This window comes from Clinocottus analis, unplaced genomic scaffold (assembly GCF_023055335.1).
Source record: "Clinocottus analis isolate CAN_PGR_092001 unplaced genomic scaffold, fCliAna1.0.p SCAF_2, whole genome shotgun sequence".
Lineage (NCBI taxonomy): Eukaryota > Metazoa > Chordata > Actinopteri > Perciformes > Cottidae > Clinocottus > Clinocottus analis.
This window is the reverse complement of record NW_027175931.1, coordinates 11,536,964-11,563,555: the sequence shown is the minus strand read 5'-3', so window position 1 is coordinate 11,563,555 and position 26,592 is coordinate 11,536,964. Positions and strand designations below refer to the sequence as shown.

General features: G+C 37.7%; 1 protein-coding gene across 2 annotated transcripts; it reads left to right on the top strand.

The window, feature by feature from the left end:
- Positions 1–4,070: 4,070 nt before the first annotated feature.
- ttc12 (tetratricopeptide repeat domain 12) lies at positions 4,071–20,531 on the top strand. Of its 2 annotated transcripts, none has more exons than XM_068584044.1 (21): positions 4,071–4,241; positions 4,749–4,903; positions 5,155–5,176; positions 5,756–5,833; positions 5,949–6,070; positions 6,652–6,711; positions 7,192–7,263; positions 7,685–7,745; positions 8,197–8,379; positions 11,066–11,135; positions 12,552–12,640; positions 13,053–13,221; positions 13,771–13,866; positions 15,893–15,956; positions 16,063–16,197; positions 16,434–16,526; positions 16,925–16,993; positions 18,241–18,342; positions 18,749–18,848; positions 19,089–19,317; positions 20,387–20,531. In XM_068584044.1, exons 1-21 carry the CDS (start codon positions 4,190–4,192, stop codon positions 20,463–20,465), a joined length of 2,100 nt encoding a protein of 699 aa, XP_068440145.1. In that variant the 5' UTR covers positions 4,071–4,189; the 3' UTR covers positions 20,466–20,531. The 2 variants fall into 2 exon arrangements, with proteins under 2 accessions (XP_068440145.1, XP_068440146.1); XM_068584045.1 differs by lacking the exon at positions 4,071–4,241 and adding an exon at positions 5,542–5,661 and having other exon boundaries at positions 4,787–4,903.
- The last annotated feature ends 6,061 nt before the right edge of the window (positions 20,532–26,592 follow it).

The following is a 26,592-nucleotide window of genomic DNA, read 5'->3' as shown; positions in this document are numbered from 1 at the left end:
CATGCAACTGAGCACAGACTAGTCTACTACTACTACTCTCTTTATTAAGCAGAATGGGAGGAACACAACACAGAGATGACGTGCAGTTATCTCTGAGGCTAAGAAACTATAATTTTTAATAGGTGACAGGAGACCTTAGGATGGGCAGATGTGTCGCGGGAATGAAACCCTGAATATATATGTCATCCACAAAATAAGCATGCTACATGCTCTGTGTGATAATAACTTGTTTTCCACATGAGCAGGACACATAATCCACCCTCACTAAGTGCCTATTGTTCCAACATACTGATACATTAACCAGCAAAAAAGTAAATATAACCACTACAATATACAACCACTCATACTTCATCATAATATTATTGTCATAATGCTAAATAATGTGCCCCACTGGAGCCACAGAGAAAGGCAACATTTGGTAAACATGTGTATAGTTGTTTATAAAAAAATGAAAAAAAAAACAGCTTTCTTCGACAAATCATGTTTATTTTAGTTTTCGCCACCACAAGCAGTATATAAAAGTAGCATTCCTGGGGTGTTTTGAGGGTGCAGAAACACATGTGCACATCCTGTTTGTGTGCACACACACACATCTGTTTCTATGTAGTGGTCTTTTGTAAGGAGGGCGGGGGGAAGCTCATGATAACGAGAGCTTTACTGAGACTCCAACATGAGCGCCAACATCTTTGTCCTCACTTCAAGAGAGTGGCTTTGAGAGCGATGAATATGATGATACAAATGATTCCAATAACAAGTGCAAGAACATTAAAGATCTTGGCTTTCCTTGATGCAGCTTTAGCTTCAGCTGATTGCCCGAGAGCATTAGCATTTTGTGCCTTTAAAAAACACAAAAGTACGAAAATTAGTTTGCGAGGAAAAAACCTGTTTGACTGAGGTCATCAACATACAATTAAAACAAAAACATATAGATTAAAAAAACTGTGCAATGTTCCAAAATAATAAAAATGATTTGTGTAGTTTTTGGATTCAGAACCACTTAGAATACAGAAGTACGAAGCAGCAAATATAGAACAATGTACCATTTTTAGGAAAAGTTGCCTACCATACAGGAGAAGACGATGGCAGCAATCCCAAGTGGCAGAAAACAGCAGAAAGTATTAAAGATGGACCATGCAATGTAGGATGGAGCCACAGCACGGGTCTGGCCTCCTTCCATAGTTCCTCTCTGTAAGCTTTGCTGGTCAACCTCTAAAACCAATGGCTGCTGCTGGTAGCAACCCACAGCCTTTTATCAGTCATGGGTGGGGTTTAAGGGCAAAAGACTAACAGATGTGAGCAGCCAGAGCAAAGAAAAAAAAACACAAACTAGGATGATTGGGGCTTTTGGGGCGTCTCATAAAACTCAGGCTTTACTGGCTGGAGAAACTAAACATGAGGAGCGAATTGAAACCTCTCATATTACACTTTTACATCTTTGAGAAGCCTTGTACCTCATTAACTTTGCTGACTGCATTATTTTTAGTATAAAAGCTCAATGGCATAATTGTGATGTTTAACAACTGTTTGATTCAATATATACACTTTGCTTAGTTACGTTATGTCATATGTTAATTCACATAGATGTGACACAATAAGACTTTTAAAAAGCTTGCATTTGTGAAAATATTGTCAGACAAGCACATTAATTATTACATTTAATGTCACATTGCAAACAAATAACTTTGTCTCATGTACCAAACATAGACTGTATGTATAATATCGAGCTTGACACATAAAAATGCTTCCTTCTTACAACACTTTCTTTTTTTTAATCATCTACCCAGAATAATTGAGTAGGTACGGCTATTGAATGTAAGAATATAGCCCCCAAATCATCACATGATGAAGACAAAAACTGGAAAATTACATAATCTAAAACTGGTTGGTGCTGGTTATTTTCATCAGGAATGTAGTCAGGAACTAGGGGTTATCGTTATTATAACTCCCTGCTTCATGATGGTATACAGCTGTCATATCTAAAGTCACAGCCTCTGTGTACTCTTGGTAGCAGACTCTTGGTAGCAGTCCAGAAAACATCCCAGTCTGCACAGACTTTCCACGGACACCCAAAAATCTTCCAGAGCTTCACTAGTCCACCACTTTGATTTTCTGACAACAGGCTTCCATAACTTTTATTTCTGCCTGCAGGAATCAGATGGACCACAAGGTCAGAATGTAACTTTGAAAATAAAAGGGTTATAAATGGAAAGAGAATATCATTAATCCAAGGAAGGATCATTATGCTTCAATGTTTTTTTGTTGTTGTATAAAACCAGATTAAATAGATTGTTGAAAGGACACTGTGCACACAGTTGGCATAACATTTTAAAACGGTTAGCATAGCCAAACTAGAAACTAATTTTAACTTGTGGTGCAGTTTTAAAGTGGGGTTCATCTTTGGAGATAACCTCAGAAGAAAGACTAGAGCATAAGCCAGTGTATTGTGGAAAGGCAGATAAAGAGGAAAGCAATTAATCAGTGACAGCATTGTGCTGCCTGCATCTGTCGTCCTCCGAGACACGACACTATGGCCTACACAGCCGTTGGAGTCTGGCCATAGAAAAACCCTCTCTACAGCCGTCACAGAAACAGCTCTATCCCTATGTCTACGCCCTGCTTTAACCAAACATATTGCAGAGTAGCTGTTAATCAAAAATTGGCATACAAGGAAGTTTCAAAGCTCTGTTCATTAATCACACAATGCATAAGCAGCAGCTGAACATTAAATAATATACCCTTTTTATTTTGAGAGCAATTATAAATGTACCTTCTCATCGACAAGCTTTTGTGCGGTCATCATACACCAGATCGTTGCTCTCTATCTTTTTAAGTATGTGGCTCTTGTCTTTCTTTGTCTGCAACTTCATATTTCAAAAACAAGATCTGAGTGCATGCAAGTGAGAATGCACAGTGTGTTGTTTCGCGAGAATGCTTTTCATCCTAATTTGCTTTGTGTATATGGAGATAAAGAGCCTCCCTGTCCGGGGTCGTTGTTGACTGGGATCTGTGAGCTTGGTGGTCTTTGAGGGATGAGGTCATTGCTCCCACTGCCTAGTCGGACACTTCATGAAGTCCGGTTGTGCCAAATAATGTTGCCCAACGCTTATCCTGCGCTGTGTGTTTTTTTTTTAAGTAACTCGGTACAATGTCTTTCTTCATCCAACAGCTAACCAATACTTTACTTGAGGAGATTTCTAATAACGGTATTAATCAAATCTGAATTTACAGTACAACTCTTCTCGGTAATTAATCATTCATGTAGTTTATATTCAAAGTTATTTTGAGTTTATGCTTTTCAAGAAGTAGAAAAGTCAATTTGAAAATGTATTTAAACACACCATATAGGTGTATAGCACACACCGTAGAAATACTCAAGTAAAATAAAACATTTTAACTTACAGATTATACAAATACTACTGTTTAATACCAATTTACTTGATGGTATCTATTAAAAATAAAACATTCATGAGATTAGTAAATTGGCATCATCATTTTGTTTTCTGGTTTCGGTCAGTCCGAAACAGTCCAAAAGACACAAAACAATGGCTTTCACTGAAGGTTGTCTCTTACTCTTTGTAAAGTTTTGTCAACATTTAATGTTAATTTGCCATGTATCTTTAACCACAAGGAGGCAGTGTTGATCTATTACTGAAAAAAAGGAAGGAGGCAGTTGAGTGTAGGATGCACTTATAGCAAGATGGTCACTTTCAAAGCTGGTTCATTGAATTGTTGAGAAGAAACTGTACTGTACTGGACTCACAGCATAGTATGGAAGCACATAGTATCTTCAGGATGAGAAGTGCTGCCTTCAACCGCTGCTACGAAGATCAGATAAACAGTGGTTTCTGCTTCAATTCTTATGTCTACGTGACACATTATTGGTAACGACATGAGGTTTAGTTGTGTTCCTTAGTAGATAACCTGGGGTAGTCAAAAAACAACTACTGATTTCAGCTTTTCTTTCATTATTATCCACCACTGTAAACGTTTGCACAGCGACAGTGTGCGTTTTCAAGATTAGCAAGTTTACGAGTGGCCATGAAGGCATCACGTCACTATGGCAACTCAACTGAGACTTCTGTCTGACCAAATTCCCAGTGAAGTAAACTTAGCGTGAAATAGAGCGAACTTATTAACGCTATATTATTTACGCTGAATAGTAAAAACAGGCTTAAAAGGGCAACGTATAATGGACAAACTTGAAGACCTCGAGAGTTTTTTGAAGAATGTTGACAAAATAAGTGAGTAATATAGCGGTTAAACTGATGAACGCTACCGAATTGCTAGCTCACACTTTAAACTATCTTAACAGTTAGCGTTGACCTGTCCTAAGCGACACCAAAGAAGTTAACACTATATGGCTGTATACTCGGGTTAGATAATGCAGTTTAACGTTAGCTAATTTAGAACTAGTTGCCAACTTACTGAAATGATTGATGTGGTTCAGATAGTGTTTTACTACGCCACATGTTGACGTTAGATATTAACGTTGCCACTTTCCAGTTTAACGCTGTAGACAACAGATATCTTAATGACGTCAGCGTCGTAATGTTTTCAGTAGCACTTCAGATTTGCAAAATTACAATATTGGACATTTGTAGAAATTGTATGACACTTCAATTTGGTCAAAATAAACAATGTTTTAAAATTGAAGTATATACAATTGGACACTTAATAAGTGATTACTATGAATATGAATATGTGAGTTCAGCCTGTAAAAAGTATAACATATGATTTATTATTTTCAGGTGAGGTAGTGACGGATCTAAGATCCTTGAATGTCGAAGTCCAGCAAAAAGCAATTGAGACAGCTGATCGCTATATTGCTGCCTTAGATGAACCGTGCAGGGAAAAAGTCAACAAGACTACAATCAACTCAAACCCGCCACTTCAGCCTTCCTTGGTAAAGACATGCACATAAAGTCACCTAAGCCCTCCGTTTTTCTCACTTTGTTTTATATTTCCGTCTCGCTCTGTTGCTGTCTTCTGTCCCTCCAAAACAACACACAAACACACAGAGCACAACCAGCAACTTCTTGTTGTGTATCTACCTCATTATTTCTGGTCATGTAAGAAGGGACAAGGCAATGTACAGTAGTAGTTTGGTCAGTTTTGGTAGACATTGTCTTTAATTCTTATTATCATGTTTTACAGGATCTGCAGAATGACAGTCCAGGTGAGTGGGTTATTTTGTTGTAGTTTGTGATACGCAGTATGCTGTAGTAGGAAGAGACAAGATGTGTCCCTAGCAACACCGACAGTGGCCCTCTGAAATTTTAGTTTCAAGGTTGACTGTATTTTGTGCTATCTGCCACACGCCTGTTCAGACCAATTCGTATGTCCCCACCTTTTGTGATATTGTTGTCAATTTAGTTGTCCGACCAATTTAGTTGTCAGACGCTTCACTCCCTTATCAAATTGTCAGTGTGTCATAGCAAGGAGCGCTCCATTATGGATTTGAGGAAATTCATGATGGGACGTAAGTGAAGTGTTTTTGTTAGTTTCTTTGTCTGGAGGCCTCTTACATTGCTTCGTTGACAGGATACTTGTAGTACTGACTGTTAAGCCACCAAGGCCCTTAACTATTGTTGAGAGACGCTACACTATAAAAATACATTGGACTATGTGGGAAAAGCCATGCAAGTAGTAAACCAGCACAAGGTGAGCATTTAGCACACTAATAACTGAGAAGTCACTTTAGTGATCCTGTGTATTAGCATTTTTCATAATATGTCTACTATTTTTTTTTCACCAGAGAATTTCATGAAAATTATGGAAAGAGATGCTGAAGACAGGAGAGTAAAGAGGACTGCAAAAGAAAAAAAGGCAACTGGTGGGTTATTCTCTGTTACTTAAAAATACTTTTGGAGGTGCACTTTGCTGCACTTGCTGCTCCGTTAGGCTACCAACGTACCCATTTATATTATCTACCGTTTGTGTCACTGCAGAATTAAAAGACAAGGGAAATGAAGCGTATGCTCAAGAAGACTACGAAACTGCAGTGAAATATTACAGTGATGGCTTGTCTGAACTGAAGGACATGCAGCCATTGTACACCAATCGAGCACAGGTGAATATCTTCAATTATGTTTTTAATCTTTCAAATGTTTGAACAGAAAATCTAAATTGATCCCAGATTAATGGCAAATGTAACAAAAGAAGAAGAAAGCAAAACAGATCTGCTTATAGCTATGTCTTAATGCAGAAACTTTTAGTTTGAAAGACATTACAAGGCAACCTGACGGTTGCCGGCAATGTAAATGTGAATATTGCAATATATTTAGCTGACGCTTTTATCCAAAGCAACTTACATTTTTGCTCTGACCGTAGACACAGCAACGGGGAGCACTTCAGGGTTAAGTGTCTTGCTCAAAGACACAAAGACAGGGAGTAGCAGAGCCGGGGCTTGAACTGCCTATGCTCTGATTGAAAGATGGGCATGCAAAGCAATGAGCCACAGTCACCCATATGATATATTATATTGAATAGGATTATTCAAAGACCTAGCATCTGGAAAGTCTGCGCTATGATATATTAATAAACTAACAATGGTCAGTACTAATCACGTTCTATATTTTGAAAGGCCAGGTTAATTTCTTTCCTGTTTTTATATGCCCAGTTATTGCCTGTCTAATGTTTAAATCTACTTAGGCCTACATGAAGCTGGGGAGGTACAAGGAGGCCATCAGTGACTGTGAAATGGCCTTGAAGGTAAGGCCTAGCTGGGAGCTAAGGTCAGTCAGTTCTTGCCTTGTTCGTCATAGTTTTATCAGATGCACTGTTGTTTGTGAATCTTGGAGTTCAGATGAGGTATGTTTAGTAGGCAAATGGGTTGAGTGGGTAAACAGTAGGCTATGCTCTGTCCTACACTGATCTGAAACGGTGATAGATGCAGGATACAGGTCATCAGCAGTGCAGAAATGTTCTCAGGAGAGAACATTGTGTTTATAATGGATACATATTAAATGTTTTTGTACATTCCTTTAAATTTGGTAGATAGTTGGAGTTTCTTTTACTCAAGCTAAATGCAAGTTTACAATAATAACATCTTACTTAAGTTTTGGATGGAGGTATGACTATAAAGAAACTAGATTTTCTATCTTATCACTATAACACTGGAGGCTGACTTTGAAGTTCAGAGTGAACATTTATATGTTCCTCTGCTCGTGTTGATCATTTTCTCTCACTCAGTGCAACGAGAGGTGCATAAAGGCCTACCTACACATGGGGAAAGCATATCGAGTATTAAAGAAATATAAGGAGGTAAGAATGATTACTTTCATTACATCTTATCAATCGTGTTTTTTTACACGTCACTCTTGTGTACAGACAGCATCTCATCTAACAATAGTAAAAACATGGCCATATAATCAAAATCATATGCCTGCGATAGACAGCGAGCCAAGCATAAACACTGTCCTGTCTCACAGCAATTTTCTGTAACATCTATGTTTTTATTATTATTTCAATGCATTAACAGAAACATACGCTTGTATTTAATATTTATAGGTGGTGAAAATATTTGTGTAATACACCTGATGTAAAAATGACCATAGTTTTCTTTATGCCACATTCTTGTCCTGAAATACTGTAGTCTTTTGGAGTAACCCAAATAATTTCCATTTCTTTTAGAAGTCAAGCGCATCATATAACCAGTGATTAACTAAGTTATTCTCTTTTTTAGTCCAGAAACTGCTTTGAAAAGATTGTGGAAATTGACCCTGTGATGGAGAAGATTGTGAAAGGTAAACATTTTGTTTTCATCCTAGTAATTGTAGTTGTGTTTTATACTATAGTGTTTGGTACTTTATTATTCATCCAGCTGTATATCGGACAAACGGACTTCTACATATTGGGCTAAATGTTTGGTCAAAACATTACCTTTTGTTTTACTTTGTGGCAATCATGCATATGTCGACCACTATGCAGTCTCTTTGCTATTGTTCTATCAGGTGCAGTATTACATTCATAATTATTCTAATACTGCCTAAGTAGACAAAATATCTGCATGCCTAAGGTACTCAGGTGCTGCATCCAATTAGGTGAGTTTAGTGGTCATCTCAGCATGGCTGTTGCACTATTATGACACTTTCAACCCTCTCTTTGCTGTGACAGGGAACCTTCAATTACTTCGAAGAAAAAAACTTTCCGTTGGCTTTCTTTTCTTCTTTTATCACCTTTGTTTTCTCCATGCAGAATACCTGAACCAGGTTGATTTCGAAGAGGGAAGAGAGAATCAGGAGATTGATGCAAGGCAAGAGGGATGCAGGGGGAATGGACTAAGAGTCCCCGAGCTGCTGGAGAAGTTGTCAAGGCCTGGCCAGCTTCCTTTGTACTACTGTGGAGGATTAGAGATCCTGTCACAAGCAGTCTCTGACTGTGAGTGTTCTTTGGGGAGAACTTTTGCGTAATTTTGTTCTCCTTTAATCTCTTTGCGTTTACGCTTACTTAACATTAACCTGCTTCACTGGTCTGCTTAATGTATTTTCTCACTTTATGGCTAAAATGTCCAGAAAAAGATCATCCTTTAGCCTAGGAAGATTACAGAAGGTTATAAATACCGTACTAAAAAGGAGTATGTCACCCAAAAAAAAAAAAAAAACACTATTTGTATATTAAAAGCTCTCAATTCTTTTAAAAAACTTTTCACTACTTTCCAAACACATGCATTCATGCTAAAGCAAGCTAAAATAGGCTAAAACAAGCCTAAACAAACACTACACGTGTGTCTGGATAAACAATTTTCAATAGATAGTTTGAGTGGAGAGTGTACTGCTCGATTTTTTTGAGAGTTTATAAATGGATGTTTTGATATAGTTTTGCCGTTTACCCCATTTATTTAATCTCTTAATGACTTCTTTTTTTTCCATTTTTGTGTTCTTTGATTACGGTGGTGGTATGCCAGAAAATTAAAGGTACACAGGATAAGTAATGACTATACAAATGGTCATTTTGGGGTAAAGTATTGATTTAAGAACTTACAGTGAGCATTTTAAGGCATTGTATCATGTCAAGCAGGGCTGCAAAAACTGATTGTTTCATGTCTAGTTTTATGACATTGGAAAAGAGGGGAGACCTAACACTGTCCATCACTGATTTGTCTTCATACTCCATTTGCTTGTCTCAGTTAGCAAATTTCCAATATAGAGTACAAAAGCCTCACTGAAAGAGCAACAACTCAGTGCTGCCTGGTGTGGTTGGCCACTGTGCAGATAATAGGTATACGACAGTGTAAGACTAACAGCTGCATAAATACTATGGTGCTGAACAAAATACAACTTTATGTATTTATTCCATAATTAGATTAAAAAACAAGTTGTCTACTGTTCATCATCACCTGGAGAGGAGTGTAATCTCCAATGCTTTTATGATTTAATTCGTGATCTGTTTCTGATTATCTTCATTAGCAGAATTATACAGTGGATAAATTAGGATGTAATTTGCTTGCTGAACTGCTGAGTGGGCTGTCTCAAGCCAGCTGCATTAGCTGTTCCATCAGTTAAGGAATGTTGTTATGAATAATTAACTTGACAGTATTGTAATAGCTTTTAATGAAGAGTTGTGGTGGCATTGTTTGTTTTATTTTGTCTTTTTGAGCAGACAAAGACGGGGATTTTGATGGGATGACAGCTAAGACTATTGAGCCTTCTGGGGCAGTCTTAGGTGCAATTTAATGAAGCACCTGTGATAGCAGGTGTCCATTCCAGAACTTTAGTGGCATTACCTGCATTCAATCCTGTCACATTTAGAATGTGTGGCTAGAGCCTGTCTGTCGGCTTTGTAGATTTATGACTTATAGATGAACAGTAGCCCTAAAGCATGCCGGGGGTTATCAAAGCTTATATATTGTCAATTTTATTTTCTAGTAACCTCCCTGATCAAGAATACATACCTTATTAAACTTAGTTGAAAAAGAGTATTGGTTTACACCACAACTGTTCGTCACAGTAGCACAAAAAAACAGAGATAGGAAACCCCACACTGCAACATGATAAAAGAAATGACTAGAGGCAACATATTTTCTAGCTTTAGCTTAGCTAGAGCACAGTGCTTGTTGCAAAAATGTTTCAGATGAATGACACCAAACATAAGCAGGAACATGCCCTGACAGCATTGTGATCTTGTGCTTCTTGTGCACAAGATTTTGCTCAATATGTGTTTACCAAGTTCCCTTCTGTATGAAAAGGGGCCATTGTAGACAGATTGCAGCTGCTCTCCACCAGGTTGTTCACCCCTCCCCCGTCAGCTGCTGATATCTTTGCAAATGTTTTTGACCTGAGAAATGACTTTGAAACTCCACACTTTTTATATAACTATTTAGTAATTGCCAAAAGGCAGACATTTCAGCTTTTGTAAAACAACCTAACAGTACATCAAGGTCAATGGCCTCAAGAGTATTTATTTTGTTTTATTTAAGCTCAGAAATAAGCTGTAATAGTTCTGACATGCTTTGCCCAAAATTGCTGCTCTTATACAGGGCCGGTATATCTTCAGGTACTTTGACAACACAGCCAAGACTGAAAGATTGATCGAGGGAAGCGTGAAGCTGGTCGGTTGTAGCTCAGTAAACCATAACTCTATAGACAACCCACTTCATTTGTTTAATGCTATCTCTGTGATTTTTTTTATTTCTATTTTTAATAATCTATATTCTTTGCACTGGCTGTCCACTGCAGAATGGCAAACATTCTTTATCAAATCACTCTTATTTCTTCATTTAGATGAATACAAATGTACTGTCAAATGATATAATGCCTGTCTCAGAGTGCCATTCAATGGAAAAGGGCAAAACTTCCATAACTCACAACTGGAAGGATCTCAAAAGGGCTGACATTACCGGCTTTTTCACAAAAGTGTCCCCTCACTGCCCTGCTACTTTCTGTATACCCAACTCATAAGTGGAAAATACACCATTCTTCAATGTTCCTTCCTTTCTCAACGGATTTCAGATATTCTTTACTCTTGTGCCCTCAACTGTAAACTAGTACAACAATGCAAGCTAGCTTTACAAAAATTATATATAGTTTTCTGTCTTCTGACACTATCTCCTGTTCTTTTTTAACAGGTACAGCCCAGACCCTTTTCAGACTGAACAATGGCTTTAGTGTCATCAGCAGCAATGACACGGTGAGAAGGTAAGGAGACCAGAGGGAGAGGTAGCTGTCAGCCCTCAGTGGAGCTTTGACAGATGGACCTGGAGACAGGGCCATACAAACACAATGATGGCCTAAACTAGAGCCCCCCTCCCCCTCCATACTCTCTCTCTCTCGCTCCAAAAAGATGATTACGCTAAAGATTAAGAATGCTGAAATGAGAAATGGTCCTGTGTTTTGTCCTTAGAAGAGGGGGTGTTTTTCACAAAATACAAATTATGACTCCCTCATTTCGGATCAGTAAGGTTATCATTAAATTGTCTCGTCTAACTACCACTTTCCATGTTAGCACCATCATTATTCAATTTAATACAGTCTGAACCTCATAAAAATAGCCAATAGGGATACTGCTGTGAACCAAATGGAAACAATTGAAACCTGTGAGCTAAATATGTCCATTGCATTGTTGCCCGCTCCACATTATAAAAGCCAACGTTCCTCTTAAGATTTAAAGAAAAGAATAGCAATGAGTCTGGACAAAATACTAAAAAGTTGAATTTCAAGGTGCACTTGTGTAGGGCAGCGGTGGCCTATAGGTTAGAGAAGCAGAGTAGCCATTAGTTGAATTCCCCGGTGCATCAGGATAAATCTGGGTGGGGAAATTACCATTATTCATCATTCCCACCACTGAGGTGCCCTTCAGTACGGCCTTCAACCCCAGCTGCTACAGTGGAGCTGCAGAGCGTGGTTGTAGGGAACGGTATGGGTGAATGTGTAGTCGATAGGAATGTGATCAGGGTGTTCCCGAAAAAGAATGCATTGCTGTCAGCAAAACAACACTCTGGAAAAAAATAAATAATTAACATGATATATATACATATATATATATATATATATATATATATATATATATATATATATATATATATATATATATATATATATTATAATAAAAGAAATCATGCAATAACCTTAAGCGAGCAAGTAGCAGCGCATACAAGCTTCTTTGTCTCAAATGTAGACAAAGTACATATGCTCACAATACTTTTTCATGCAGAATTTAGTTTTTATATAGCGTAATTGAAAGACATTGGCTTTATATATTAACTTTTGATAGTAGAGTGCCCTTTGGTATTTAAAACAGGGCCTTTCTGGTGCACTTAGATTGCTTAATAGCCATAATAAAAGGAAAGCACATCTTGGTCTTGTGGATTGTGTTTAATTGCTGCCTGTGTCTGGTATAATTTACAAATATTTGACTATAAAGTAAATATTCGACTTCTGTCACATATATAGATTTGTTATTGTAGTTTTAATTTGTATTCCACCCTTTGTGTTGTGTTGAACTTGCATATACGTAACATTTGTATTATTTGAGAGTATTATTTCAAATTGATTTGTTTTATGTTAATTAGAAGATAAGTATGCTAATGTCGCTGCATTTTATTTTCTGTGCAGTTGTCTGTTGCAGAAAACAAAGGATCCAGACAGCCAGGAGTTGTGTGCGTCTGCTCTAAAATTATGGAGGGTTATTTGTTGTGGAAATGGTACGTTGTTAATTTGTAGCAAGTTGCTTTCATTGAGTTAGCAGGAAAAAGAGAAAAGAAGGGAATTGTAATACCAACATAATCCTCTATTATTGCATTGTGGCATTAATGCACAGCGTATGCCTTTTCTCTTTTGTCAAACCTGTATTTGACTTTGAATCACACACGCTGTGTGGGCTTTCTCACATCAAGCGCTAATGCCAACTTTTATGCTTTTTTTATAGACATTTTGTGTGCGTGCATGTTAATTCCATATGAAAAAAAAGCATTTCTTCAGTATCAACACGTGTACAGCAACCTAATATTCACGTCCTTGTGTACAGACTAGGCTGTTGTTCTTTTGGAACATAGCAGGAAACTGTGTCCTGTAAGCTCTTTCTTTGTAGATAACATGTTTTCCTTTTGCTTCCAGATGAAAACCAGAAAATGTTGATGACATTCTCACTCAACAGACAGTCCATTGTTGACTTGATAACATCAGAGCATGTTGCAGTGCAGAACGAATGCCTGGCATTGCTATGTGTGTACTCACGGATGTCACATGGAAGACATTTGGCTATTGACAACCTAAATGTGCCAATGTAAGACATTCATCTTTGTTGTCAGTAGTTGCAACCGATGAGAGTGGTCACATAAGTAGAAAACACACTTTAGTATATAGATAGCGATTGCAGGCTTAATACATCCTCTAATGAATCAAATTATGTATAATACTATTTCCTTCACCTCCTTAAATCCCTCGTGAGTGTTGAAGTGATTTAAATTTTCAGTTGTTTTACTAAATTAAATTAGTGGTCAGCCTCTGGCCATATGTGTGTAAATGTCAGTCTAATTTTCTCATCTATTTAATTCGATTTCAGACCAGAGGAACCAATACATGTTGTATATCATTACTGTAGGACATAGTTTTAACAATTACATTGAGTAGCCTAAGTGATTTTGTTATCATCTGCATGTCTGATCATATCTGAGCTGGAGTTAATTGGATTTTCAGAAAATTAGGTACAATTAATCATTTTATTGCTCGTCTTTGGCATTATTATTGTACTGATATATTTTCTTTGTATACCTCTCTCTCTTATTTTTTCCTGTGTTCTTCATCTCTCTGTATTCTTAATCTGAATCCAAAGGTTAGTGAGGAACCTCATGGTGTGCATCTCAAAGCCAAAGCAGCAGCAGCAGAACACAGCAGTCAACATTCTGGAGAACTTTGCAGCAGAAAACAAGTATTACTGAGAGACAAACACCTCACACCCTCGGAAATGATACATATCTCTGGACGAGTAAATACATATTTACATGTCTAGGCAGCCTATCATTAACACATACATCACCCAATTCAATTCAAGTTTATTTGCTCAAGAGGGACAATGTACATTAATGAACACTTAAAATAAAATGTAAATGCACCCAATTCCAGCCGCAAGGCTGATTTCCATTGCTTGTCCCCCTGCCAGAATGTACAGGCTGAGTGTCCTAAAGGAAAAGGTCACACCCACACATCACATCCACATATATTTAAAGTATTTTGAAATCCATCATTACATCATTTCAGTGGGGGAAATGTAAAGTGTGGCATCTTTAATAATTCAACATATGCTATATGTGTTAATGCCACTTGAAGGCAAAGGGCCGTTTTCAACCTGTTTTCATTTCTGGCTCCTCATGAAAACAAGACATGAAAGCACAGCTCAGGCTCTCCGACGCAGTGGGAAATGAGTCGAGGTGTCAAGCAGTGGAATGAGGAGATCAATTTCCCCGGTCTATAGCTCAAAGAGAGTTACTCAACAAAAATGCGTTGTATCCTGCAGGAGTTTTTCTCTTCATTGTTGAAGCTCAGCAGAATCAATTTTTGTTTTTTAAGGGTTTTTTGGAGTATAAAATAATACTGTTCCAAATCCCATAATGATTTCCAATCTTACAAACCATTTACAGTATGTACTGTATATACATTTGCACAGATGGTTTTATATAACTCTATTTTAATGTACAGCATATTTATCTCTGCCACCTGGCTGAGATACAGCCTGGAGAGAGGTTATGTGTTCGGTCGTGTGTGTAACTGTGAGTCTCTGCGTACGTGACTGGGTGAGTGTGCACCTCTGTGTCTGGTCACGACTAATCTTGCATTCTGCTGCAGCAAACTTTATAATATTTTTAATATGTGTGTTCAGTTATGGCTGCATGCTCAAGAACCTCTCTCGGTTACCGACTCACACTTTCTCAAAAAAAACAAAAAAAACCTTTCATTAGCTGTTTTGTACTGCCATTGACTCCACACTCACCTTAGATCTCTCGTGACGACACAGTTGGCTCCATCGCTGACCGACAGTCGCTACTCTGCCACAGACACAGTAGTAGGAAATCAATTTGCACACTGTTATTGTTTTGGTCGGTGTGCTTAACAGCCAACAGAACTACCAGTAAACAAACTGCTGGACCTCACTGCCACTAAGATAGATACACACACAGACACAAGACACACAGACACACATACACACAAATATATATATATATATATATATATATATATATATATATATATATATATATATATATACACACACAACAAAACTGCAGAGTGTATTACATTTAAGAAATTTAAACAATAAAGAAAGTGCATATAAGTATACACAGTAAAATAGAAGTATGTATCGTGACTAACTAAACAACAAAAGTGGTGCGAGAGCTATTGATGTTGATGTTGATTCATTTGCCAGAGGATCTGACCAGAGGTGACTTAATAAGAAGTCTAAGAGCAGTGTCCAGGAATGTTCTCCTGTATCTGTTCTTGTGACAGCAGAGCTGAATCAGTCTGTTGGAGAAAGTGCTCGCTTTCCCTGCAGTAGGCGGTGGAGGTCGGCTAAGAAATATGTTTTACAACAACTTTGAGCCCATGGCTTGTGTCTTGTTACATCGTCACTTGTTTTTGAGTTTGAATGAAGTTTGATAATGCCTCACAGCGCTGGTTGTATTCACTCGCTCAATACAGCATTAGTTGTTGCAGGCACATCTGATGGAATTCCATCTACTTGTTTCATACTAGACTGTGAAGAATTTAAACTGAGGATCAAACTTCAGTCACTTCCTCCTCACTCAAGTATCAATATTGGAACACAGCAATGAGCATGAGGTTTTACGTTGGACTTCTGTTTAATAGTTGAACCATTGTGTATATTTATACATAGATACCAATATCAGAGTATGTCTATCTTACATGTACAGTAAACATATTATCCTATTTTCTTACAGATTTTGCATTCAGATAAGGGACGTGCTGACAAACTTTGTCATTTTGCCATTTACAACATTACTGGTAAGATATGTAGATAAAAAGTTTCATATTAATATAAACTATGCACTGAATATCTTTATGTGTGTTTAAGGGCAAATGTGCACACCTGTTTTCTTCCTTTTGTCAGAGAAATATCAGCGAGTCCAATCGGCATGTCCTTGTATCGCTGATATCAGCTATTGGCTGTTTGGCTCGTGATGACGTCATCTGCCACAGTTTTGCTCATGACCCAGAATGTTGGAAGGCTTTTGTGGTCGCCATTGTAAGTATAATTTCAGACTAGTCTCTTTGCATAGAAAAGTACAATCATATGTTCATTAAATTAAATTCAGAGGTCAGCACAATGGATAAAGAAATAAAACACAACAATTTAGTCGGAATGACACAATTTTACATTCTATATATAGTCTGTCTTGCATATTATAAAAATGTTTAACTGTTTTTTTTAAATTACGCATGTACTTTTTTATGTGTATAATCTGTTTGTTATCATTGCAGAGGCAGTGCACTGCATGTGAATACAAAGAGGTAATTTACCCTCTGCTTGGTTTGATCATCAACCTTTCAGCTATCACCTCCCCAATCATTCAGGTAAGTATGGTGATTTATGGTGATTCATTTGCCTTGGGTGGAGTTTCAGTTATAGGCATGGATATGTTATGAACTTATAAAACTATAAACTTCTGTTCTAGTTCTTGTTATCTTAATAGTGGGCAATGTACTACCTGATACTGTGTATTGATACTGATAGTATCAGATAAGGTTTAGCTGAATTGTCATTAAGTCTGGTGGACTCCTTGATATAATTATCTGTTTTGACAACATTATAATAAATAACAAATATTCTGCGTTCAAAAACATGAAACGCCAATGGACAAGGGAAGAAGAGGGAGCATACTGTATGTGTGAACCATGGTGTGATGCCCCCTATTCAGAGGTGAAATCAAAGTGGAAATTGGTTTTGCCATGTCTCCTCTTTGCTTTTGTAGGAGCATGCTGTGTCCCTTTGCAACTGCTGTCTGGGCCTGCTGAGGGACCGTAATGGAGGAGTGATAACTGTGAGTGAACCGTACCTACTCCACTACAATATTCAAGAGGGTTTGAATCCCCAACACTTCATATACTGTATGGTGTTGCTTTACTGTCTTATAACTCCCATTTGGTTTCATGTTTGGCTGTAATAGTGTGTTGGACCTAGGTTTGAAAAATGTTAGTACTTAGAGAATTTTTACAGTTGTTGAAGACGATTGATGAAAACTTTCTCTTGTTTGTTTTCCAAACTTCCATAAAACCTATAAGGCATAAAAACCTCCTTTCAGTTAACTCAGCAAAAACAAAAGACATTTGTCTTGAGTAACAGGCCTTTTCCGGGGCTTGTAAGCTCACTTACAATGTACCCCAAAAGTGGTAACGACAATCTACAATGTTCAGAGGATCCTTTATCTGTCATTACAGTTGATTAAAACTCCAGCTTCAGGTGCTGTTGTCTGTGATAATGACTGTTACAGCAATTTCACACTGCCTATGCAATGCCCTTCGAGTCCCACACTTCCACCCATCTGTCTCTTTATTTTGTTTTAGTGCTCTCTTACTGCATGGCTGAAACTTTTTCTTCATTGTCACCTGCCAACGTCCTTTAACAAATCTTAAATGATTTTCTCTGCTCTTGTCTTTTCTTGTCCTGTCTTTATTTCTCTTACATCTTTAAAGCATAATAACGTTTACACAAAAGCCCTAAAGTCCCAATTACTGCTGCTGGGATGTCTTGTTTGAATTTTTTTAAACATACCATTCACAATTATAACACACATTTAAGAATGTAGTTCATTCACACAGCGCAGTATGGATTTTGTGACTCAACAGATACTTCCTGTAAGACAAAGCAAGCACCTATGTGTGACCTCTAATTCATATTTGTTTCGATTCTTATGGTTCTTCTTCTCGTCTTTTCTTTCTATCATCTTTTCCTTGAAAGGTTATCTAGGTGCAACTCACTCACTATCTTACAATTTACTTTCAGACCTTTATTGCTGAAAACACACTCCATAACATCTACTAAAAAAGTAGTTTTCTCTTTTCCTACTACACTTTTTTTTCCATCAACACTATCACAGTCTCTTTGTGTCCAGTAGAGATGTTTTGGCTTTCTTTCTGGTGCCTTTCATTCTCCCTCTTCAGTTTTCAGTTCAACACCCGCTATCCTGTCTATTTATCTGTTGTGGTTTTCCATCTGTATTTATTCTTCTGCTTTTCTCTTTCTTCTGTTATCTCCACGTCTAATGCCAACATTCTTCTTGTCCTCCAGAGAGCCACAGGCGTGCTGAGCACTGTCCTCCCTCAGTCTCCTGAGGCCGTGCAGCATGTTATTCAGGGGGGTGCGATACGGACCATGCGCTTGCTGTTGAAGGTGAATAACTGTACACATAACCAAGTATCTTTAAATACATCAACACTTATTTGTATTTGACTTATGGAATGATATTCTATTTCCCAACCATCTTTAAATGGATTTATTATTCTCTTCGAATGGCCCATGATGACATATAACCTTAAACATTCCCTATCGTCATGATCGCAAGACATAATAAAAATATGCTGATGAAAATTAAACTACTTTTATTTGTAGAAAGTCCTTAAATCATTTTAATATATCTTACTGTGAATAATATTTCAAGTAACTATGTATGTTTTCTTCTACTATTTCCACTACAATTCAGTTTTTTTTAGCTCCAAGTGTAGACATAAAGTTTGAGGTTACAAACATGCATTAAACTTGTTAAATGTAACTGTTATTTCTGTGTCTGCCTACCCAGGGAACAGGGCAGAATGCCACCAAGTATGCCATTAAGACTCTGACAGTGTGCACTGCTGCCAGTCACTTGGCACGGGAGGAGCTGGTGAAGTCTGATAAAAGTGAGACATGATTGACATGTTAGCCTTACTTTTACAAACTCCCTCATTAGTTTATGAATATTATTTTAGGGTTGACCTAATATGCAAATAAAGTGTGTGGGAGTCTGTGTGTGTACATTCATTTACATATGAGTGTGTGCGGTATATCTCTTGATTTGTATGTCATTGCATATGTGTTTGTTAATACATTTAAAATCGCTATTCCTTGCTAATTTGCTTTTTATTATTCCTTCTTCACAGAACTATCTATTTTACGCCATTTGCTGGCTTCTAGCTGTGAAGAGATGGTGTCAGGAAATGCATCCCTGTGCTTGGCTCACTGCCTTGAATTGGAGGGAATTGGCAGCACCCTGCTGGGTACTGATATTGTGCCGCTGCTGCTGCGCCATGCTGCAGGAGACGCTAAGAGGACAGCTGTGCGGCAAAATGCAGCGATTGCTCTGGGGAAGCTGTGTCAATCTGAGCCCAGGTGCCCACTCACCTCACTCTATACACCACATGCTGCTGATTACATTCTAGAAACTAGCTTGAAGGAGCATTGACAGATGAGATGAAATACCTCACTGAAATGAGAGAATGTGCTGCTGTGGCTCTGATTAAAAGAGGGTTAAAAGAGTTTGTCAAGTGTCGGACTTCGGGCCAAGGCTGGCCTGAACTATACTCAAATGTGAATTATATTTTCTCCTGGAAAAAAAAGTCCACTACTATGACTACTGCAGTCAGTCTCCATGTGATGAATAATGTGTGACTAACTACACTAATGCAAAGTTATAGCCAGAACATTATGTCATTGTCGAAGCATAGTTCTGTGTGACATTTACTTTTTTTTTTTTTTTTACGAGTGAACGGACCACGCAAAATTAGTCTTTCTCTCTTTTTATGTCTGTGGTCTAAATACTTAAGTCAGTTTGACGTTCCTGTTTTTTAATTATTTTTTTTATACATTTGGTAAAAGAATATATATTTTAATGATTTTAACAAAGGCTGCAGCATACATTAACACATTGTGAAAGACGTGAAGGGGTCTGAATGCTTTTTGAAAACACTGTATAGCCTTTGGCCTTTTGGTATTTGGGCCAGCTCTACTAAACATCATATGCAAACTACAACTACATATATACACAAAAGCTACACATCTAGATTACCTACACATTTATAATAGCTCCCGTGACTGTAAGTTCAGGATTTCTTATTATTGTTTTTATTTGGAAAAGGTTATTTTTGTATTCAAGTGTGAACATCATTTATTTCTACTCTGATGCTGTTTTGCTGCTCTAGGCCTTCTTCCGTAGTGCAGCACTATTCTGATTTTGTAAATATAATTGTTGAGTTGTACTGTCCTGAATAATGGAAGAAGACAGCAACAAACATGTCTCTTTGTTTTTAAGATTTTTTTTTAACTGTACCTTCAGGCTACAAAGCTCTATCGTGACTGTGTTGAGGATGTGTTCACACAAGTACTGTTTCAATTGAATGCCACCCCACTGAACACACTGACACTGTGCTTTCTTTTAATAAACTGCTTTCTTCTATTCCAGACATATGAACAAACTTCGAGAACTTCATGGCTTTGAGATCCTGCACTCCACTATGCAGCTCCCCACATCAGAGCCATAGCACATTGTGTAATCTCCTTGCATCTCATTGGTCTCGTTATATAAAGCCCCTTTCTCTTCTCTCTAATTGTTTTTGAAAACTATATATCCTTTTTCAGAAATGATAAATTTCCTTTTAAGATGTCTCCAGAATATCAAAATATCTGTTTGTATTAGAATTAGAATTAGATTCTACTCCTGATTGCTTTATCTACATAAAAAAGGCTATACACTTTAGCAACCTTACTGTGTGTTGGTATTTTTCATGCAATGTGAATTTATGTGGTTAATTACCATCATTATGTGTGGAAAGAGGTCCATGTGCAGTAACACATATAATTATTGGATTCTGATGAATGAATATTGATTAGGCATCATTACCATACTGATGGGATTTGAAGTGAGACACAGGCTTAAGGTTCAGGGTTTTTAATAAGGCCACTCACTTATGCATTGTCAAGGTCTATCTCTTATTTACCATAAAGAAGAATGTTGAATGTAAATTATGGAGTATACTGCGTGCCGAACAGCTGGTATTACTGGAAATTCTACACCACACATTGAAGGAACCATAATCACAAGCTCTAATGTAATTGGGTGTTTTTAAAGGATCATTTTGCTTTGAATCAGCCTTTGGTATATAACTCTTATTGTTTTTTTATTTAGCTGTGTGGTTGTTTTGTTTATTTTTGGATTCATCTTCCAGTAAAGTTGCAGTTGAGTCTACTGATTAAAAAAAAAAAAAAATCTTTCTTATCTGTATTTGGATTCTTCACAGTGGTGATATTTTCCAAACTGGGCCCCTTATCCACATCCACCACGATGCATTTTAAAGACTGTTTACAGAGAGACTACGTCTGGGGTCTGCTAAATTTGCATGCCTTTGAGATATGAGGATTACTTGTAGTCTCACAGAAAGGCCTGAATTTACTGTTGGACTATTCTTGCTGCGCTACAACGCTCTGCACTGCACTACAGTGCAGCTCTCGCAACTTGAATATTAGGACTGGCCACTATGAGAAGGTCAGAGATATAACTCTGTAATGTTAACACACCCGCTGTGACGCAGATTTGTACGAGGAGAGACAAATTGTACTGGAAGGACTTTTGCTTACACCAGAAGCAAAGGTCTGATAGTGTAGAGGTTGTAGTTGTAGGTGAATTAGTGTGTTCACAAAGCTGTGATTCGATAGCTCTTTGAAAAAAGGATGGCATCAACAATATTGAAAACACTTGACAATTAGAGCCACAGTGTTATTACATCTTAAAAAGCAATTTTTTTGGTCGTGTTAATTCCATTCTGTTGATCACTTCACCACTCTGGTCCATACATAAATCATTTCCATAAAATATATAAAATATCGTGCCCAGTGGGTGAATCCTTAGTACTTTTATAAATCCCTCCATTTATATCTAGTACCATTTGCACATTAAATATTTCATTTATCCAGTAAAATATCTTAACATCTGTAGGATGGATTGACACACCATATGTTGTACAGACAATATTGGTCCTTAGAAGATGAATCCTACTGTCATCGGTGATCTTCAGATTTTTCTGTAGTGCCGCTATGAGGTTCATTACTGGTTTTGATTTAAATATCAGTAATTATTGGAAGTGTTGCTATTACATTTAGTACAGACATTCATATCCCCCACAGTGACTATATAAAATTTTTAATATATTGTCATCCTTTAACTCTTGCATTATCTTCAGGTCAAACTGTTAATAATGTTGTACTATTACTGTTGTACTATTACTTTAATTTAGAGCAAATATCTGCAATACCAATGACCCTCCTGTCAGCATGTGCTGTGGTACGAATTATCTTATGTTCCAATGCTAACAGGCTAAACTACGATTGATACACGTTGACATTCAGCTATGCCCACATATTTTCTGTTCAAGCATACCGGTGCAAATTAAAAGTATTTTGCATAAACTCACTAGATGTTCATTATAAAGAATTTCAGATCCCTAAACAAATAGCTCCTGGTATCAATTATCATGCCCATAAGCTGTGCCACTTTTGATAAAGTTTATTAAAATCATAGTTATCCCATGAATTAATACATTAAATTGAGAGGTGAATTGTGACTGTTATCCAGATCTTTTGTATCTGTGACTACATAGTACCTGCAGTGAGAAATCTAATCCATGTATAAAAGAACAGCAAAGGACAAAGCTGACACCATCTGTGTATGTCTGCACTCAATAACTCATACCTTCTGCTCAACTGGATTAAACAATAGAAAGAACACTCGTTTACTGGGACATGAGTCTAGACAAGACTGAACAACAATGAGGAGGTTTTATTGTTTCACACTAGGATTTGTCCTTACAGGTATGTGCTCATCGTCTGTGTTTATTTGTTTTTAGGTAAAATACAGTATTGACTTAGTTTGGAAATGTAATGCTAATTAAAACAAATACTGAGGATCATTGTGTTTAGAATTTTTAAATATCGTTCCTACTAGTACTACTACCACTTTGTCATATTAGTACATCCTGCAGAAAAAAAACTCAGTGCACACAACAGTGTTTATATAATTGGTTGCCTCCCACACTTTCTTCAATCATTTCTTCCATGTTTTCTGGTATCTTGTGCTGTTAACATCTAAATGTATAACAGACATGATGAGACGTGAAATCACATACTCAAAGTCATTTGATTAAAAAGCTGGCTGACATTAATGCTACAATAAACAGCAAAAACATCTAAACTCAAACATTTTATATCTTAGCCATCAGTCACACACTGAGGGGTGTCGACGTTATTAACTTTTTCCCTTCGACTTTGCATCAATTACAACAGGATTCACATTAATGAAGGTAGCCTGTGGAGGTTTGAATCTAACCATTAGTTTTGCTCACATTCATTCTGTCAAGGACATTGCAGGAAACCTTTGCAAAATCCCTGCTACAATTTACATTGTTTGTTTATGTTGGGGATGCATGATATTCAAAGTTTTATAGATACCCAATAACCAGAACTATTTTTCATATTATTGTACTCTTTGGTCTACCAGCGGACTGTACTGTTGCTTTAATGCTTGATGGAGATGCAGACATCTAAAAATACCGTCTAATTAGAGAGCATCCTGATTCTCGAGCTCACACTCTTTCCAAGTGTCCACAGTCACTGAAGGAGCACAAATTAAGTGAAGGCAAGACTGCTCCCTTCAATCATCAAAACAGTGTTGGAAACACATCCGATCGCTTTAGAATGAATTAGTAGTTTGTATAATGAGCTGACTCTTAAATGAGTTGAATATCAATGTATCTGATTTATTGTTTATGTCTTACAATTTGCAACCCTTTTAAATTCCTGGTTGTATATTGTGAATAAATGTTAATGTATTAAATAATGGTACATTTCAGCATCCATTAATGTGTGTGTACTCAAGAAATATTGTACACGTTATAGTACAGCATGGATCTACAATACTGATTGTAGTGGGGAACGCTCCCCGCAGAAGGGTTTCTGAACACAGACTTCAGGCTGGCTCCTCCCCTAATCAGTGCTAATATAAAACGCACCTGTTGGCGTGGCCTCGTTTCCTTTTAGTCTATGTCCCGGCACTGTGGTGGCTCGTGGTGAGTTTTACATATTAATTTATTGTAAGTACTCAGAATCTTAAATTCTATGTTGCAGTATGGTGTTACCCTCTTAATCTCTGTTTATAGTTTCACCTGCTCCTGTTTTGCTTTAGTCAGTTTTGTCATGTCCGTTTTGTCTGTTTTACCGTGCCTATTTTGCCTGCTTTGTTTTGCATGATTTGGCTGTAGTTTTATTCTGCATGTTTGGCTTTTACTGTTGAGATATATTCTTTCAACTCCTGTTATAAACTTCGAGTTCATCTTATGAAACGCGTCTCTGGCCAATATCAGTATTGCATCTATGTGTCCTTAAACTATATATTAGGGTTGTTAGACTTATATTTCTTGGGGTGCAAGTCCCCAGGTGGTGTTGTCACATAATGAATTCCAAATTAGTTTTGTGCAACATGCTATTTTTAAGGACGGCTTTTAAGCAAGACATTTGAGTGACAAGATGTTTTTTTCTTTGTATCCCGGGCAGATATTTCCAAGGGTACGACACAGAAAAAACAAAAGACACAACTGTCACAAAAGATCTGCTTCTGAAGAAGGAAAACGCAATTGGTCATGGCACAGAAGCAATACCTACAGAGAATACAGAACAGCACACTGCAGTGTCGGTGACTGTCAAATTTCCAGGGGTGGTCTTGTTTGACACAAGACCAATACTACTTTATGGGAGAACACACAACCCAAAAGCATCTGCTAAAAATGCCTCAACGGGCGGTTTTATTTCCAGCAATGGGCAAAGCTTTCCCAAATCAATAAGATCATTCATCAACAATGAGGAGTCACACTGAATCCGAAACCTCTATGATTTCTAATTATGAAAAGATTGTCTTCTCTTCTACAAAAGCTGCATTGGAATCAACGATGAATGGCAACTCTAAGCCAGAGGCTTATTCGTTTGCAGAGGCAGTGAAAGCCTCTCTCTGGCTTCACACTGCTCGACAACAGGAATCAGAGAAGCATCGACTCTATTACTCTCACATCTGCTGACAGAGGGCCGGGCGTTCCAATCCTATCTGCATCTCATCCTCATGTAATTGATAACCTGGCTGTGCTGCGTAATGACAATGATAACAAACGATCTCCAGGGAAGGATGATAAGGAGATTTCAAACCTGGGAAGAAATACCGGTATCCGTTTGGTACAGTGCAATCCATCTCCCGAAGTGATACAGCAGAAGATTCAGTGAGTGAAAACACCCTGACAAACTTGTGCTTGACCTGCCAAAAAGATCGAAGAGCGCTGTCCACTGAGAAATCTGTGGCTCTGCCTGCACGGTCACCTGATGGCTCCTCAGACAGGCTTAATATACATGGGCTAGCTTTAGGTTTCAGTCGATTTACAACCTCATTACCCAGTCTACATCAACAGGGGGGAACAAGAAGAAAAGCTGAACAAGGACATCAGTCAGCCAAACATTACCAAGCATTGGTTCAGGAGTGAAGGAAGAACTGATTACCAACCCGACATTTCGACATTGCATCTGTCACCACAAAGAGAAATCTGATGGATAAGCAGGATTCTCAGACATTTAGCAGTGCAAACGACATTGTTAAACCGTATTTTGTTGAACCTTCAGGGCCAGCAAAGGAACTGTTATGAAAGAACCACAAACTCCAACCTCAACAAGAAAAGTAGTTGAGCCTGTGAAGTTGTTTCTCTCCAAATCAAAACAGGACTTTGACAATGACATGTACCCGCCGACTCTAACACTATCAAGAAATTAAGTCTCAGTGACTTACAACGGGCAGACTTTTAGAAAGTCAATCAAAAGTCACTCAGAAGAGGCTGTTTGATGTCAGCAGTAACTATGTGACTCCAACGTTGCAATCTTTCGGAGTGTACAACAGGGATTTAATCAGAAATTCACTCAAGTCCACAATCTGAAACCATGGAATAAAAATGAACGGGTCGTTGCATAAGATGAAAACATCAAGACAGAAGACAGGCAGCGCAAATAAATGATTGAGGAAAAAAGAGATACTTAAGTTGCAGAAAGAAGAGGCGATCAGGGATGTTAGTGGCGCTGAAAAGCAGAGAGTGTCTTCTACAAAAAAAGCAATAGAAGTTAAGAGAGGAAGCAGTCAGCAAAGAAGACATTAAACGTGAAAGAGAACAAGGTAGAAATGACAAATGTTCCCCTTGGAACACCTATTATTTGTAAATAACTTAACAGAGACAAAAGACACACTAATAGAGTGCCATACACACAGAGCAATCCTCATTCGTCCTCCCAGAATGCAATGCTTACAAAGCACAGAGCTACATCTTCACTCAAGAAAGCACTCAGAGCAAAGATGTTGCGGCTATGTTTTCTATGACGGCCATACCAAAAATTGTTCCAAAACTCCCTCAAGCATTTGGAGTTCATGCTTTCAAATTTAGAGATACACAGAAGCATATTTCCTGTGCAGCAGTGCAACTAAATCAGCTCACCCTGTACTAACATTAGTAATAAGCTGTCACTCATTAACCCTCCAATGGTAATCAAAGCAGAGTTCCTAAGAGCACAGCTCCACTTTGCAGTGAAAACTCTGTT